General features: G+C 41.8%; 1 protein-coding gene across 2 annotated transcripts in view; it reads right to left on the bottom strand.

The window, feature by feature from the left end:
• Positions 1–17024, bottom strand: part of NALCN (sodium leak channel, non-selective) — a 345519-nt gene that overhangs the window by 311949 nt on the left and 16546 nt on the right. For both annotated transcript variants that reach the window (XM_073348939.1, XM_073348928.1), the window contains exons 3-4: positions 15721–15867; positions 14515–14697 (exon numbers count right to left, since the gene is read on the bottom strand). In XM_073348939.1, coding sequence (XP_073205040.1) covers positions 14515–14697; positions 15721–15828 — 291 coding nt within the window. In that variant the 5' untranslated portion in view covers positions 15829–15867. The remainder of the gene's footprint in view (positions 1–14514; positions 14698–15720; positions 15868–17024) is intronic.

Genomic DNA, 17024 nt, shown 5'->3' on the forward strand with positions numbered 1-17024 from the left:
GATTTTACAAAATGACTTACTGAGAGTTTCTTGGATTATTTTAGAGATTACTAACGAGGAAGTACGTCCTTATTTCACTCAGATAAGACCAGTGAATTTTACTTTTAACAAATACTGAATTTTTACAAATTTACAAAAGCAAGCACACTGAACTTACATTTTTCACTAAATCAGTACATTGCAATAAGAGGGAAATTGTGAAGTGCCCCATTTTGTATTTTATGCTCTGCTGTTGACATTCTAACTACAACAACAACTGTGCATTTTAAAATATTTGTAAGTGTTCAGAGATAACAAATTCTATATAAGCTGTTCTGCTGGTCAATCAAATATGATTCCATTTCATCTACCCCGAAGTACACATGTCGTGAGTACACAATGACAGTTCTAGGGCAGGTAAAACTTAGAAGAAAATAATCCCTTTTTTAAGATTTAAGAATGAATACTTTCATTTCATCATACTGACAGTCTTCTGAAAAAAACAGATGATAAAATATTGCTCAAGTGTGTCTGAAATGATGGAGACATGTAGTTACTAAAACAGCAACAAACAATTGGGATGGAGGGAAGAGCTCTAATAATTAAAACAGAAAAACAATGCTTTTAGGCTGAACATGCTATTCAAATCAGGGATATCAATCATGTTTGTGATGAAAGACATAACACTTAGAGGCTGTCAATCACACTTGCTATGAAAAATTGAGAGGTCTTAAACTTACCTTTCAAGCATTATGCCAGGTTAGAGCTAAATGAGGAAAATACTCCCATGGTCATAGCAGACTGCTGCGCACTGCATAATATTTGTGAGGGTGAAAAGTTTCCCTGAGGGTGGAGCACAGAAGTGGACCACCTGGCAGCTGATTTTGAGCAACCAGATACCAGGGCAGAGGGGCACAACAGCAGCTATTTGAATCTGGGAGGCTTTGAAACACCATTTTGACAATGAGCTCCAGTAATGTGTTTTTCTATAAAGCACTCTGCCATGCTTTGTTAACTTGCTGCCTTGCATGAAAATTTTGATAATTGCTTCCTGACTGTGATTTGTAGTCTGCAAATGTTCCAATTGCCACCAGTGTATTAACTCCAGCAGCAACCACCGTGTGTAGGAGACAATGATTGTTTATCTTTCAGGGAGTATGTTTTTATTAAATAGCAATTAACAACACAGAGAAAATGCTTGGTGCAAAAGGAGATAACAGTGAAGGACAGTCTCCTGAAGGAGTCTCTCATAGCTGTGTGTGTCTCCTGCTATCATTTTGAAAGCTGCCCAAAGGCATGGAGTGAACAGGATACTGCGACGGGCTGGGAAGATGCAAGGAATGTATGGGAGGAGTTTGGGGAAGGCATGGAAAGCATTCTGTATGGGCTGCTGGGGGAGGGGGCTGAGCTCACATGTATTCTGCCTGCAGCGCAATTAGTGACTTCAACATCTGCGTTTGCTCCTCTATCATTATCATCCACTTCTGGCCTGCTAAAATTTGCTCCTGGCTCTCCTGACTGTGCATTGGGCACCTTTAATGCCCATATCAGTGATCACTATTGTGCGTGTTGTATGGGCCCTTGTTAATGTGCATAATGATGAGGACTCTTTTGTTAATCTGACCTCTAGGACAATCATGGAAATGTCCTAGGTGGTTTCTTGTTCTACTCATATATGGGCACATTTTGGTTATGATCTTTGAGATTGGGTTTCTGATAAATAAAGTGGGGGAGGGTAGCTCCCTTTGATGGACAACCAGCCAGCCAGTTAGCTGTAAAATCCCTCTTGGTAGCTGTTCTCTACTTGCTTTACCTGTAAAGGGCTGAAAAGTCCCGCACCTAAAGAAAAAAAAAGCGGGCACCTGACCAAAAGAGCCAATGAGAAGGCTAGAACTTTTTAAATTTGGGAAAGAAACTTTCCCTTTGTCTGTTGTTCTCTCTGGGCTGAAGAGACGGGGCAGCATGAATGCCATGTAAAGTTTGAACCAGATATGAAAATCATCAGATCATATCTAGAACTACTTTTAACAACCCAAATATGTAAGTAAATTAGGAATGTTTAGGAAGACGCTATTAGGTCTATTTCTGTTTATTTTTTAAGGCTTGTGAACTCTTCTGTGCTAACCCCAGATGCTTTTGTTTGCTTATAACCTTTAAGCTGAACCCCCAAGAAAACTATTTTGGGTGCTTAATTTTTTGGAATTGCTCTTTTAAAATCTAGCAAAAGCCTAAATTCCAGATGTATTTTCTTCCTTTTTGTTTTTAATAAAATTTACCTTTTTTTAGAACAGGATTGGATTTTTGGTATCCTAAAAGGTTTGTGCATATGCTTTTTGATTAGCTGGTGACAATAGCTAATTTCCTTTGTTTTCTTTCTCAGCTCTTCCCCTGGGGCAGGGGGAGGTGAAAGGGCTTGAGGGTACCCCACAGGGAGGAATTCCCAAGTGCTCCTTCTTGGGTCCAAGGGTTTTTTTTCGCATTTACCAAGCCAAGGTCAGAGAAAAGCTGTAATCTTGGGAGTTTAATACAAGCCTGGAGTGGCAAGTATTAATTTTTAGAATCCTTGCGGGCCCCCACCTTCTGCACTCAAAGTGACAGAGTGGGGATTCAGCCTTGACGGGGTTGGATACTGGGGTTATTATAAAAATGTTGTCATGGTCAGATCATCAGCCCTATTCTTCCTCTCACTATGGTGACAGGCTCATTTTGATGGTCTGTTCTCAGAGCCTAACAGAACTGATTGGATTCTAGATCCCCAAGGAATAGTACTGTCCAGCCATTAGTCATATTAGTCTGGCTTAACATCTGGGAATATAATGCAAAGCATTTTGCTATGTCTGCTGGATGATCACCTCTGAGTGATGAACAAAGAGAAAATGTGTAGACTGATCTTATTAAATATCTCAACAGTCTTTGTTACAGTTGACCATAAGGGTTTGTGGACGTGTTTACACAGTTTGCTCCTGGAAAAAGACTTTCCCCACAGTTCCATTCATTCCTTTCAGACAGGACCCAAGAGGTGGTTGTGGTCAACAATTTTTCATGTTTTCCAAGCACTCTCTAAGAGAGTTTCATCTTGTCATCGCAGAAAAAGTTGTTTTCCCCATTAATCCCATTTGTATTAATTTTCATTTAGAAATGCTGTATTATTGTCAGCTTTCATACACACAACTTTACATCAGTATGGTTCCAGTCCTGCAAACGCTTAAGCACATGCATAACTTTATTCACATCCAGAGGGATAATTTACTTATGTAAAAGTTATGCATGTGCTATTAAATATCTTTATAGTTTTAGCTGTTTTCTCAATATATTCATTCAACAGATCTGTTTGCCAGAAGCTGGGAATGGGCAACAGAGGATGTGGATCACTTGATGATTACTTGTTCTGTTCCTGCCCTCTGGGGCACCAGGCATGGGCCACTGTTGGTAGACAGGATACTGGGCTAGATGGACCTTAGGTCTGACCCAGTATGGCCAATCTTATGTTCTTAATTCTAAAATACATAATAGCTACTTTTATTCATTTTTGCTTATACAAACTGTGATTATAATAAGTGAAATTAAATTTGGCTTTATGGTCACTGTATTGAGCTTCAATAATCAATGATGTGTAGTGTAGCCAAAAATAACTGTATTTTGTCTATATTAGTCTAGCAGTATATATGCATATTGATTATTTTCCTTTTCATGTGATGAAATGAAAAGATTTTCAAATTAACAAAGAAAAATATGAATAAATATTTAAACAAATGATGATAAATAAACAGGTGCTTCATAAAGAAATCTCTTTCATAGCTTCTCAGTGCAAGAATTGGGCCCTGGAGCTCCCTTCCCTCCCCCCACCCAGCAGGCAGTGCAACACAAGGGGCCTCCACCTAAATCTGGAGGCTCACCGAGACAGGCTTTGATTATTTAAAGACCAAGCCCCCCATGACCTCAGTGGGCAGGAGAGAACTGGAAAAAAAGAAAAGCCAGGCAGCACTCTGAGTGGTGGTGCACCTTTACAACTGTCTAGAATCTAGTTCGCAAAACTGGTGCCTGGGACTGCTAACACAAACCCAGTTAAGTTAAGGTGACCAGATGTATGTTTTTAAAGGGACAGTCCTGTATTTAAGCCCTCCTGCAGGTGACCCAACTTTTTCTTAAAAACAGGCAAATTGCCCTGTATTTTCTGTCTCCCCCGCCATCAGTACTAGCGGATCCTGCTGCTTGCTGGATCCCTGCTCGCCAGCCACCCGCCTGAGTGGGAGGGTGTAGTAGCCAGCGATGGGGGTGGATGTGCAAGGCTGGTGGCGGGGCGAAGCTGCAGTGTGCGGAGCTGGCCATTATCCCTGCTGGTCTGTCAGCTCAGCCTCCGCTGCGTGCCGGCTCTCAGCCAGCAACACCCCGCTCCCCGTCCCATTTCCGGCCAGCACTGGCTGCGCGTTGCGAGCTGTGGTGGCTGGTGAGTGTAGCAGCCAGTTACGTGTCGCCTCTGCTGCCCATCCATCGGTTCTTTATGTGCTCCCCCTCTTGCTGTCCTCTCCCTGCTTTGCCCCTTCCCGCCCCCCCACCAGCCCCACTGCTCCTCCATGTCTACCGCAACAGGGCGCATCCCGCTCTCAGTGCTGTGCAGAGAACCAGCCCCTGGTCGGAGCGCTGAGCTCACCAACAGCCTGGTCAGCAGTTTCCTTCCTTCCCCCACTGCCTCTGGCTGAGGTGACGCCTCAGGAAAGCCTAAGACCCTCCTGCCTGAGGTGCTGGCCAGGAGGAGCCAAGCCCTGTATGTGCCAAAAGCCCTGCACAGCACTGGCACGGGGAAGCCTCTCCGCCCCTCAGCTCAGCTCTGGAGTGGCCGGGGGGGAGCGATTTCTGGCCTGTTCGTGCCCCAACCCTGCAGGCTCCACAGCAGCCCCACGGGCAGGGGCTTAGCACCCTCTTCGCCCACCCCCTCCCCGCCCTGAGTCCTATCCCCAGGGAGCATGGGGATGCTTCGTCCCCTAGGCACCATCCACTGCTGAGCCACCTCTCTGGCCTGGTTCACTGAAGCCCCTGGAATCAGGTTCCCCAGTACACAATGCATCCTTAGAGCTTAACCCCTTCCTGCCCACACTGCAGCCAGAGGCGACTGGGTTATGTCCGTGGCCAGCAGCAGCCTGGAGGTGTTAACTGCCTTTTGATACTATGCCTACAGAAAGGGACAAGCTGCTTCCAGCCACATGGGGGGAGGGGAGGGAAGAGAAGAGAAGAGCTCTGCAAAGACATGAGTCAGATCATCTGTTTCCCCCCTCCCCTGTGGCTGGAAGCCACTCCCGTCCCTTCCCTCCAGCACAGTGCCAAAAGACTGCTGCTGGCCACACTGTGTTGTAAACCTTGACAGAAATCTGGGGAGGAGGGGAGGCATTTGACCTCACATGCACCCCCATGTGTTGTCTCGGGAAGACACAGTGCCAGGTAACAGGAGAGGCAGGTCCGCCCCAGGGATCCAGCCAGGCTTGGAGGGTGGAGAGCACCGGGCAGAGGGGCAGGTCCATTGGTCATCCCCCTGTGTGGGAGAGGTTTACAGGCGTGTGTGTGTGTCACAGATGGTGTCACTCTCCTATCATATACCCAACACCATATACAAGAAAAAACAACTCAACTGAACACACTGAGCCAGCAAATTGGACTGAAAATCAACCACAATAAGACAGATATCATGACCTTTAATATTGCCTCGCCATCACCAGTACGGATAGAGGATTATGTTCTCACCAATGCAGAAACATTCACATACTTGGGCAGCACCATCAGCCAGGACGGTGGAACAAGCCAAGACATCCGGAACAAAATCAATAAAGCCAGGAACACCTTCAGGAGCTTAAATACAGTTTGGAAATCATCAAAATACAACACCAAAACCAAACTAAAGATTTATCCGAGCTGCGTACTTTCAACGCTACTTTATAGTGTAGAATGCTGGGGAATGAGAAAGCGTGACATGTCCAAACTGTCTTCATTCCATACAACCTGCTTCAGAAAAATCCTCCGTATCTTTTGACCCAGAACAATCTCAAACCAAGATCTATCGACACAGTGCAGCCAAGAGAATCTGAGCACCATCATTGCCAGGAGGCGTTGGAGATGGATCAGTCATGTGCTTTGGATGGAAACTGATTCCATCACTAGAGTAACAATAAGATGGACACCTGAAGGCAAGCGAAAACAAGGCCACCCAAAAACAACATGGCGAAGAGCCGTGGAAGGTGAGCTGAAAAACCTGGGGCACAGCTGGGGAACCATTGAAAGACTTGCCAGAAACAGACAAGAGTAGAGGAGCTTCGTCACTGCCCTAACTGCCAGAGTCGTAATAGGAACATCATGATGATGATGATGTGTGTATCACCTCTCCCTGTGTGAACCCTAAAGCCTTAAAAATAAGAAGGTAAATAAAAAGAATCCAATTCGCAGTATTTCTTTTTAACAGGGGCTCTGTCAACTTGATGTTAATTTGAACATTTGTACTGCACAGTTCAGACTGATTGCCGTTTAACTCGCTTGAATACGAGTAATTTGACCATATGTCCAGTATTCAGCATAGGGAAATATGGTCACCCTAAGTTAAGTAGTAGAGTCTTCTTGAAAAGTGTGCAAAATTGTTCCTCTGAATAGCAGGGCAAATTCACTGCATTATCGCTGATGCCAGGGCAGACAGAGAACTACAGAAAGGATACAGCGTGGATAAAGTCTGACTAAGTCTTCAGAATTCCAAAATCAGGGGAATGCTAGCCTCTACAGCCAGACCTATATTAAGAAGAAAGGGTGCCATTTCAAAATCCATGGCCACTAAAACAAATTATTCCAAGAGGCCCCAGTTCCCACCTCATAAAAGATCCTTCACTGTGAACAGCTCTGCCTAGACAAAAGGCATGACTACATCCACCCTCTCTTGGGGCTCTGACACAGGTTGGCACCTTATCAGTTGCCTCATCAAGTTAAGGAATTTACACCTTCTCATCCCTCTCAAGACAGCCATTCTCCAGTCACTAGCAAAGTTTCTGAACCTGATGCTGAAAACAGCAGCCAAGATCAGATGCTGTATTCAGATCAAGAGAACACTTAACTCCCCAACTTTCTTGAACAAGGTTATGACTGTCAGTCATTACTCCTGTGTCCCTCCCCTCCTTGGCAGTAAATGGCAGCTGTGCAGAACTATTGTTGGGGATGACAGCAGTAGGACTGCCCCCCTACCACTTCCTAAGAAATGCCTCTTGCTGATCAGAGCAGTGGCAGTTCTACTCAGTTCCCACTTCTAATAGGGAAAAACAAGCAAACAACACGTTTAGCTATACCAGGAGTGATCCTTAGGCATTTCTAGCTCGTCTGTTACTTATAACTATTATTTTTCCCTTCTTAAGCTCTCTTCTGGGTCTTTCTCCTCAACCTTTCCAGGCCCTATTCTCCCACTGCCAAATACTTCAGTTCAAACCCTGTAGAAACTCCATAACTCCACTATCTCTAACACCTTGGCCTCCTTTAAGCCCACTCTCATACCACATATTCTTTCTATAGCCCTGGCTCAAAATCCATATCCTCTGCTCATATGTCCATCGCCAAAGCATGTCTCCTTCTTGTTCTTTCTGTTATTCTTATGTTCAGCTGCTGCAGTCCTTGGCAAGACATCCCAATGGGAGATGACACATTGGTTCACGCCCCACTTCACCAAAACCACAAGTGGGTGAAGGAAGGGGGATGGGTCCACAAACACCTTTTGCCTTCTCTTCTTAGAAGTTGGAGGTCTCTGCTCTCTATCAGGATAATCTGTGTGACGTTACCCAGTCAAGAGTACATAAATCATATAAACAGTTAAAAAAAAAAGATTTGCATACCTCCCTGGTCTACCCAACCTCAGGTATACCTCATCTACAGACTTTGGGGCTACGAGATGTTACCATTATACAAATAAATAAATATATTTGGATGTGTTGCCACATCATGTCATTTTAACCAATAATTCCTCACACACTGTGTCACAGAATCGACTGGCCCAGTCCCACCTGTAGGTAGATCTCTCCCTCTCTCTCTAACTGACCAGGCTCCCTTCTACCGGAAACTCTGCTCCAGGCTACCATCACATGATGACTGGTCACTTGACCCATCCAGGAGCCCAATCCCAACCCTTCACCTGGGAGATGGACAACAAGGCACAGATGGTCTTGGGCAGCAGCAAAGTCTAATCTGGCCTAAGTAAGAACCTGTTAAACACAGTGTAAAACATTTAGATACATGAAAAATACAGGGTTAGGCATTTCCTCATTTGGAACCCTCTCATCAAAGGAGTATCTGCTTCGGTTGCAGCTAGCATGAGAAAAAAGGGTTTATATCCTTTAGCTTTTTAAACATTCATTAAATCCCATCTTAAACTTTTCACTAAATAAATAAAATAAATCTGTGCTTCAGTATCAAAATATCATGAGGTCTCTGAATTAAATACTTAACTTCAGCCAAATAGAGCCATATTTTTCATTTAAAGCTGCCGGGTTTTTTTTTTTGGGGGGGGGGGGGGAAGGACAGGGTTTTTGTACCCAATTTGGATGCCCTAAAATAAGTATCTTTTGAGATTTTTTTTTGGCAGATATTCTTGACTACCCAAATCTGTGCAGCTCTCCTTGTTAGTTGAATGTAGCCCTTGATGGGAAATTGACAAGGACAAGCACTCAGATGTAGAGTAGCCTGCTAATTTTCACCTTTTGGGAAAGAATAAATATTAACTGATGAAAGTCCACTAGGGTATTGTGTAAGTATTTACTGGTGCTTACGGTTTAAACTGAAAAAATGAGTTCTCCCTATAGAGAATAAATTCTACAAGTCCCTTTAAGAGACTGAGTTCTTCATGTAGGTGGATTATACTGAATGGTGGTACTTCTCCAATGTGTTGGAAGAATTTATTTTCATCTCAGGACATAAAAATTAATGGCTAGGCCCTAAACACAACTTCAAAGCAGGTCTCTCTTGTACCATGACAGTTTAAGTGTCTTTTTCCCCATGCCTTACTGCTTTCACCAGAAGCACAATCTCCACATGCTTCCCCCGACACAACCACCAATCCCAGTGTTTGCCATCTACCAAAGAACCAGAAGCATAAGCATTCCCACATCCCACTATGGGATTAACAGTGGAAGGCAGAAGAAGTAGGACGGGAAGCAGTTCTGGCTGGGGGCATAAGAGGGATAGACACTGGGGAAGTGGTTCTCTGTCGAGATTGACTATGAAGGGATTTTGAGAGGCAGTGGCTCAGTTGATATGGAGTAAGGGGTAAAGCAGAAATGGCCACTTCAAAATATATTAATGACTGTCATAAAAAGGACTGTGATCAATTGTTCTCCATGTCCACTGAAGGTAGGACAAGTAGTAATAGGCTCAAGTCTGCAGCAACAGAGATTTAGGTTAGATATTAGGAAAATCTTTCTAACTATACATACAATTAGAGTATGGTGAAAAAAAATTGAAAATTTTTGCAGTAAGTTTCCCCATTTTTGACCAACTATGTACAATACTTGAACACTTTGTTCAAGCTTGCCCTCATCCAAGTTTTGACTCCCTCTCTGGTTTTATGGCAAAGTACCTTGGGAACCTCTTCACACTGTGTGATCAAGGCTTCCCATGACAGCTTCAGTTAAACTCACATATACATGATACAGAACTTTGTTAGTGACAGGCAACAAATGCAGAGCTCCCTTGCCCAACCAATCAGGATGACTGTTAACCTCAATACCTCCAGAACCAAACCATAAGCTGGTTTCACCAAGGCAGTCCAAATAAAGGACAAATGCTTGAATAAGTTTCCACATCCCTTTCCTCTAGGCAACAAAGATACCAAAGACTCAAAGTAATAAAAAATGCTTAGGAACAGAGACTTTCCCACTTTCTGCAAACTAAGGGGCGAGAGGACATAGACATCATCCCCTCTTTCCCCAGCACATCCCTGGGTAGGCAGCCATAAAGCTCTTGCCTGAGGGTAAAGGAGTATTTGTGCAACAAGCAGTAACTAATGCCCTAGGGAAAATGTTTCAGGCACCCAGACAAAAGCCCTGAGGCCCCTTTATGGAGAGAAAACACACGGTACACTCTCAGACACAGCAGAGCAAGGCCCACTGTGAGCATGGCATCATCTGACAAAGAGAGGTGTAGTTGCTAAATAAAAACATAATACTGTACTGTATAATAGCCAAGTTCTCTTCTGACTCTTGCCAACTTGTCTCTCCATTTGTTTACACAGCCCTAATGAAAATTTAAAATGAAAAACACTTTATATGGATTTCATAATCTCAACCATCAAATCCAGGGGCTTCTATCTGAGACATTCATTACAAAGTGCATTTCCACAGCTGTCACAACTTTTTAAGTTGGTGGCTTTATCAGAATGTTAATACAGTATACAAACATTTTCAACAACAAAACCATAGAGTCTGAACCATCAAAAAAGCAAGGTCTCTGTGATGACTGGACGATAGTGCTTAAACATTATCACCAGGTATGTAAGTGCTAAGCACTGTAAGAGTTGAATACACTATGGCATCCTAAAAAGGACCTCTATTTGTAACCATGTTATACAGATGACAACTTCTACTTTTGATTTACTATGCTTACAGGACTATTTTGTATATGTTGCAACTCTTCCTTTCAGAATGTAGGATGGGTACGAAAAGTGTTGATACTGAACATAAATATTTTCAACCCTCTGAATGGTTTTCTAAAAGATCTTATTTTCCATTTCCTAAAGAGCTAGGTGTATTTAACACATGCCTATACCACAGCTCAATTTAATAGACATCTGTTAACACACTTTATGAATTATTCTTACAAAACATACTGATGTGGTTAAGTCACACACTCCACAAATTCATGAGCATGTTAGAAAACAGAATGTGCAGTATGTAAAAATCATTAAAATAAATGATTAATGTACATAGGTCCCATAGGAATACTGAAATATGGAAACTTTTATATCTATAAAATATAGTGAATTTGTAAAAGTAAAGCTTTGTGATAACAAACTTAGCCTCTACATTAAAATTTTCATAAGTTTATTTTTAATGATATTTGATTTTTCATGACTAATAATATATGAAATACTTGGTTCATGATTAAGGAAACATTTTTTCTATAGCCAGCGCTAACTGGGTAACTTATTTCATGAAGTAATTAATCAACAACTAATTTTTAACTTCATTATAAATGCTCAGTTCTTCAGAGCTGATTTCAGTGTGTGTGTCTTTCTGCAGCTAAGCATGTCCCTACGTGTGTGTGTGTGTGTGTGTGTGTGTGTGCGCGCGCGCTAAAGGAGGCTTGAGGGCCTGGCTCAGCAGGGAAGTGTAAGGGAACCCAGACTGGTGAAACCAGTGGGCTCAGTGGTACCCCAGTATATCAGGTGGCACCTCGGAAGGTGGGGGGGCAACCCGTCACAGTGATATATTTTGATTTAGTAAGGCTTTTGACGTCTTAGATGACATTCTCATAAACTAGGGAAATGTGGTCTAGATGAAATTACTATCAAGTAGGTGCAAAACTGATTGAAAGAGCATACTCCAGGACTTTGCTGTAAAACTAGGGAGGCATATCAAGTGGGGTCTGCAGGGGTCTGTCCTGGGTCCAGTACTATTCAATATTTTTGTTAATGATTTAGATAATTGAGTGGAGAGTATGTTTATAAAATCTGCAGATGACACCAACCTGGGAAGGGTGGCTAGCACTTTGGAAGACAGCATTAGAATTCAAAATGACCTTAACAAATTGGAGAATTGGTCTGAATCCAACAAGATGAAATTCAATAAAGACAGGTGTGAGGTACTAAGACTGTGAAGAAAAAAAATCAAATGTACAAATACAAAATGAGGCAGTACTGCTGAAAAAGATCTGGTGATTATAGTGGATCACAAACTAAATGAGTCAACGATGTGATGCAGTTGCAAAAAAGGCTAGTATAATTCTGGGGTACTTAACAGGATCATCATACATAAGACACGGGAGGTAACAGAGGATAAATTGGAGAGAGTCCAGACTAGAGCAACAATAATGATAAAAAGTTTAGAAAACTTTACCTATGAGGAAAGGTTAAAAAATGGGCAGGTTTAGTCTTGAGAAAAGAAAACTAATGGAGGAACTGATAAAAGACTTCAAAATATATTGACTGTCATAAAAAGGACTGTGATCAATTGTTCTCCATGTCCACTGAAGGTAGGACAAGTAGTAATAGGCTCAAGTCTGCAGCAACAGAGATTTAGGTTAGATATTAGGAAAATCTTTCTAACTATAATGATAGTTAAGCACTGAAGTAGGCTTCCAAGGAAAACTGTGGAATCCCCATCATTGGAGGTTTTTAAGAAGAGGTTGGACAAATACCTGTCAGTGATGGTCTAGGTATAACTGATCCTGTCTCAGTACAGGGGGATGGACTAAATGATCTCTGCTCAATATTTCTGTGATTATTGTACGGCTGCTGGCCTGTTTCCCCAGCCCAAGGATTAAACACCACACCCAGATCTCTTTCAGGCCCTTGTCATAGAATCATAGAATATCAGGGTTGGAAGGGACCCCAGAAGGTCATCTAGTCCAACCCCCTGCTCAAAGCAGGACCAATTCCCAGTTAAATCATCCCAGCCAGGGCTTTGTCAAGCCTGACCTTAAAAACCTCTAAGGAAGGAGATTCTACCACCTCCCTAGGTAACGCATTCCAGTGTTTCACCACCCTCTTAGTGAAAAAGTTTTTCCTAATATCCAATCTAAACCTCCCCCACTGCAACTTGAGACCATTACTCCTCGTTCTGTCATCTGCTACCATTGAGAACAGTCTAGAGCCATCCTCTTTGGAACCCCCTTTCAGGTAGTTGAAAGCAGCTATCAAATCCCCCCTCATTCTTCTCTTTTGCAGGCTAAACAATCCCAGCTCCCTCAGCCTCTCCTCATAACTCATGTGTTCCAGTCCCCTAATCATTTTTGTTGCCCTTCGCTGGACTCTCTCCAATTTATCCACATCCTTCTTGAAGTGTGGGGCCCAAAACTGGACACAGTACTCCAGATGAGGCCTCACCAATGTCGAATAGAGGGGAACGATCACGTCCCTCGATCTGCTCGCTATGCCCCTACTTATACATCCCAAAATGCCATTGGCCTTCTTGGCAACAAGGGCACACTGCTGACTCATATCCAGCTTCTCGTCCACTGTCACCCCTAGGTCCTTTTCCGCAGAACTGCTGCCTAGCCATTCGGTCCCTAGTCTGTAGCTGTGCATTGGGTTCTTCCGTCCTAAGTGCAGGACCCTGCACTTATCCTTATTGAACCTCATCAGATTCCTTTTGGCCCAATCTTCCAATTGGTCTAGGTCCTTCTGTATCCTATCCCTCCCCTCCAGCGTATCTACCACTCCTCCCAGTTTAGTATCATCCGCAAATTTGTCCTTACCTCAGGGCAGGGATTATTAATTCAAACAAAAAATACCCATAGTAACTCAAAACAGTGCTATCCCTTGACCAAGACAGGCCGCACAGACCTTTCATTCTGTGCTGCTCTCTGCTCCAGAGCCAGTCACAGGATCCAACCTCTCTCCTGCAGCAATCCTTCAAAGTGAGTTCTATCAACTCTTAATAGGCATCACCTGATCCCTTTCCAGTTTAAAGGGACAGATCACCATGTTACAATTATCAAATCCTAAGGCCCATACAATACTGACATAACTACACTATTTATTTTTTAAAGCCACATACTATTGTTTTGTTTACTTTTAGTCTATATGATGCCACAATGATTCCCTCACCCCACATTATCTACAGATTTGACAGTTTCATTCTCTGTATCTAAACTGAAATTATGTGTTTAAACAGAAGGCGGGAATAAAATCAGGGAAATGATGCCATAAAGGGATGAATATTCTATACATTTATGGAGATCTCTGCAGATTTATGTTTTCCAGTAACCTAAATAATTATCTAGGCAGGTATAATTAGACTATCCCAGAATCATTAACAAAACTGCTCAATAGTAAAAGGGTTTGTATACCAAGATGTTGATAGGAAGAAAACAAAAATCAGCAGAGAAACATAACATCTCTCACTTACATTGCAGTTTTTATGTAAGCTAAGTGAGATATTCATCTTCTTTTATTCAAACAACTGCCTAATGTAGATAAAATAAAACACTTATTTGACACTAAATATTTTCATAAAACTCCTATTGATATAGATGTGGCCCATAGAATAATATTTTCTTCTTGCATTCTTGGACCTAAAAACGATTGCTCAGATAATCTAATAAAACTTGCTACTTGTTAATAGGAAATATTGAATAAATGTATCAGCATTATAATACCATTGTTGAAAATTAAATGTACAATAAACCTGCATATTAGTCACCATATATTTTGGTCTTTTTATGTGACATGCTAGTCCATACAATTGAAAACTTCCATCTAGAAAAGAAATGAAGTGGAAACATTTTTAAAAATAGTTAAAACTTCAGTACAACAGATTCAAATACATTTCCCTGTGTAAATGATAAAAATGTTATTAAAAAGCTTACCTTGACTATCCCACGGATATGCATTTTTGCTATCATCTCTGCAGTGTAGAGAAACATCAATAAAGTATCTAGAGCAAATGTCAAATATTGAAGAGGAGGATAATGCTCAAAGGTCTTTGGGGTGTTCATACAAACAGAAATGACACTGATGATGGCACAGATGCGTAGCAAAGAGTGAACCCACTGAAAAATGAAGGGTTACAACTTAGTTTTGATCTTACAAAATACAGTAAGTATATGATGTCTATAACTCACCTTGACATCATTTCATACACGTTTTTTCAAATGTTATGGTCCAGATTTTTACGATCTTCCCCCCACCCCCCCTCAAAAAAACCCAGGCATTTCGGATTCTTTTAAAAAAATAACATACACTAAGTGATTTTGCTCATTAGGGGGTCATGTAATCTAATGGACTAAGCACTCATTCAACCTCTGCGTATTGAGGAATGTGTGTCAATAATATTACATTTTATGTTTCTATAATTAATCTTTGACTTTGTTACAACAGCCAGTGGTAATATTCTATTAAAATTAGTATGAGTAATTAATGAATGAGTGTTCTCTTGTGAATGACTTCAGTGCTAAAACACTGAAGCACAGCTGAACAGCTCTAGCATCCATACTGCAAACAAGATGACAGTTGTCCAACATAAAAGGAACACCAATGCACCAATGGTACATATTAATTTATTTCAGATTATTTATCTTCCCAAGGATATGAGGACAGTTTTTGAAGTGGATTAAAATGACTGACCTAAACAACATTCTTACATCAACAAAGAAGGTGAACCAGGATCTGAGAGATCAACACTTTCCAAATATTAACCATCGTCCTCAACAGTAAAATACCCTCTCTCAAGATTGTCTTTGTGACCTCATTTTATAAATTTGGCTTGCAATTTAAATCAAGCAGTGCTGGCAATCGAAGCTAGCTGAAAGGTGGGGGGAGGGGTTAAAATCCATGAATAAATTACTTGACAATTATTGTTTCACCATCCTCAACACTTTCCAACAACTGATGGAAAAATTATTGAATAAAAATTGGAAATATTACCTGATTGACTGGCAACTGTAACCAGTTCACTACTTCTGAGTGAAATCTACTTGTTTCAGGATCTTTCTTAAGCTTCATGGAAGTGATTATTTTAATTGTAAAATGTAATATTTAACTTGTAATTGGTAATTAGTAAGAAATAAACTTACTGGTTTGTTAATCCACAGGATATCTGCATTGTCTGACAAAGATTCATCAGGGCCAAAGTCTGTAACTGGCTGAGCTTCCACACGTGAGCTTTGTTTCCGTTTGAGCATCCTGAAGTTAACTTTGGTTATCTATAACAGTGAAGCCCCCTGAAAGAAAAGAAACAAATGTATTTAACAACCTGTACAAAAAACCCTGTTTGAACAGCTTTGTTAAACAGAAAACACTTGTCACTAGGCCAGGCTGCTCTTGTATAAAACACTGAAAGTGAATCACCTCAGATGGTTTTACACAGAAATAGGCAACTATAATAATTTTAAAAATCCTATCAGGGCAAACAGATAATTACCAGTTTTGCTCCCATATACCAGGAAGAATATTGGTCCATGCATAGGCTTAAACCAAAGTCCGATGGGGTTTATCTGATTCCTATTGAAGTTAATGCTGATGCTCCCATTGACTTCAGTAGGATCAAGCCCTATGAGTAACAGGCTCGCAGGGCAAGGTAATTGGCTGAGACAGATGTTCCCATTCCTTACTGGGCTGATAAAAAGAGCCTTATTACTATTGTTCTTCTGTCTATAATTGGTATTTGTTTAACCTTTCTTTTTGTATTTACAATTTTCTACTCTCCTGTCAGCCAGTCACTCATAGTTCATTCCTGTCCATGTGTATGGACAGATGTGGGTGTTGGGGAGAGATCTCTCCCTTGTGCAAGGTTAGGGACAATCAGAAGCCCCCCGCTTAGAAGAGCACAGGGACTGGCTCCTTTGAACACCTCAGGGATGTGAAATGCCTTCAGTGGGTTGGGAAGTGGGGAAAAGAGGCTGGACCATAGCCCTGACTTTCCCACATACCCTACACAGTGGCCCACAGGCCTTGATGAATACAAAGACAGACGCTAGCTGTGCCATCCCCAGGGAGAGTATAATCTGAACAACAGGGAGCTCAGGGAAGGAACTGTGCCTTCCTAAAACACAGTCCCTCCTGGATATCCCCTGAAGCTGGACGATGCAATCCAGTGCCTGAACCAGGACATGTGGTTTGTACAGAATGACCCTATGTTCCAACATACAATCTGGCTAGCAGGCATCCGATAGCACGGTGATGAGCATAGTATAAATACTTGTTAGATTTGATTGGCAAGCTGAGGTGGGTTCCAAGTCCATGTAAATATCTGCACATGTGGGACCATACAGCCGCCTCACCAACCAGATCATTATTCCACATTCAAATATTGTTTATCAAACAAGGGTAATATAAAAACAAACAGTAAGGGCTAACTTCTGCCAGGCTTATTCATGTT

The sequence above is a fragment of the Lepidochelys kempii genome, chromosome 1 (assembly GCF_965140265.1).
Source record: "Lepidochelys kempii isolate rLepKem1 chromosome 1, rLepKem1.hap2, whole genome shotgun sequence".
Lineage (NCBI taxonomy): Eukaryota > Metazoa > Chordata > Testudines > Cheloniidae > Lepidochelys > Lepidochelys kempii.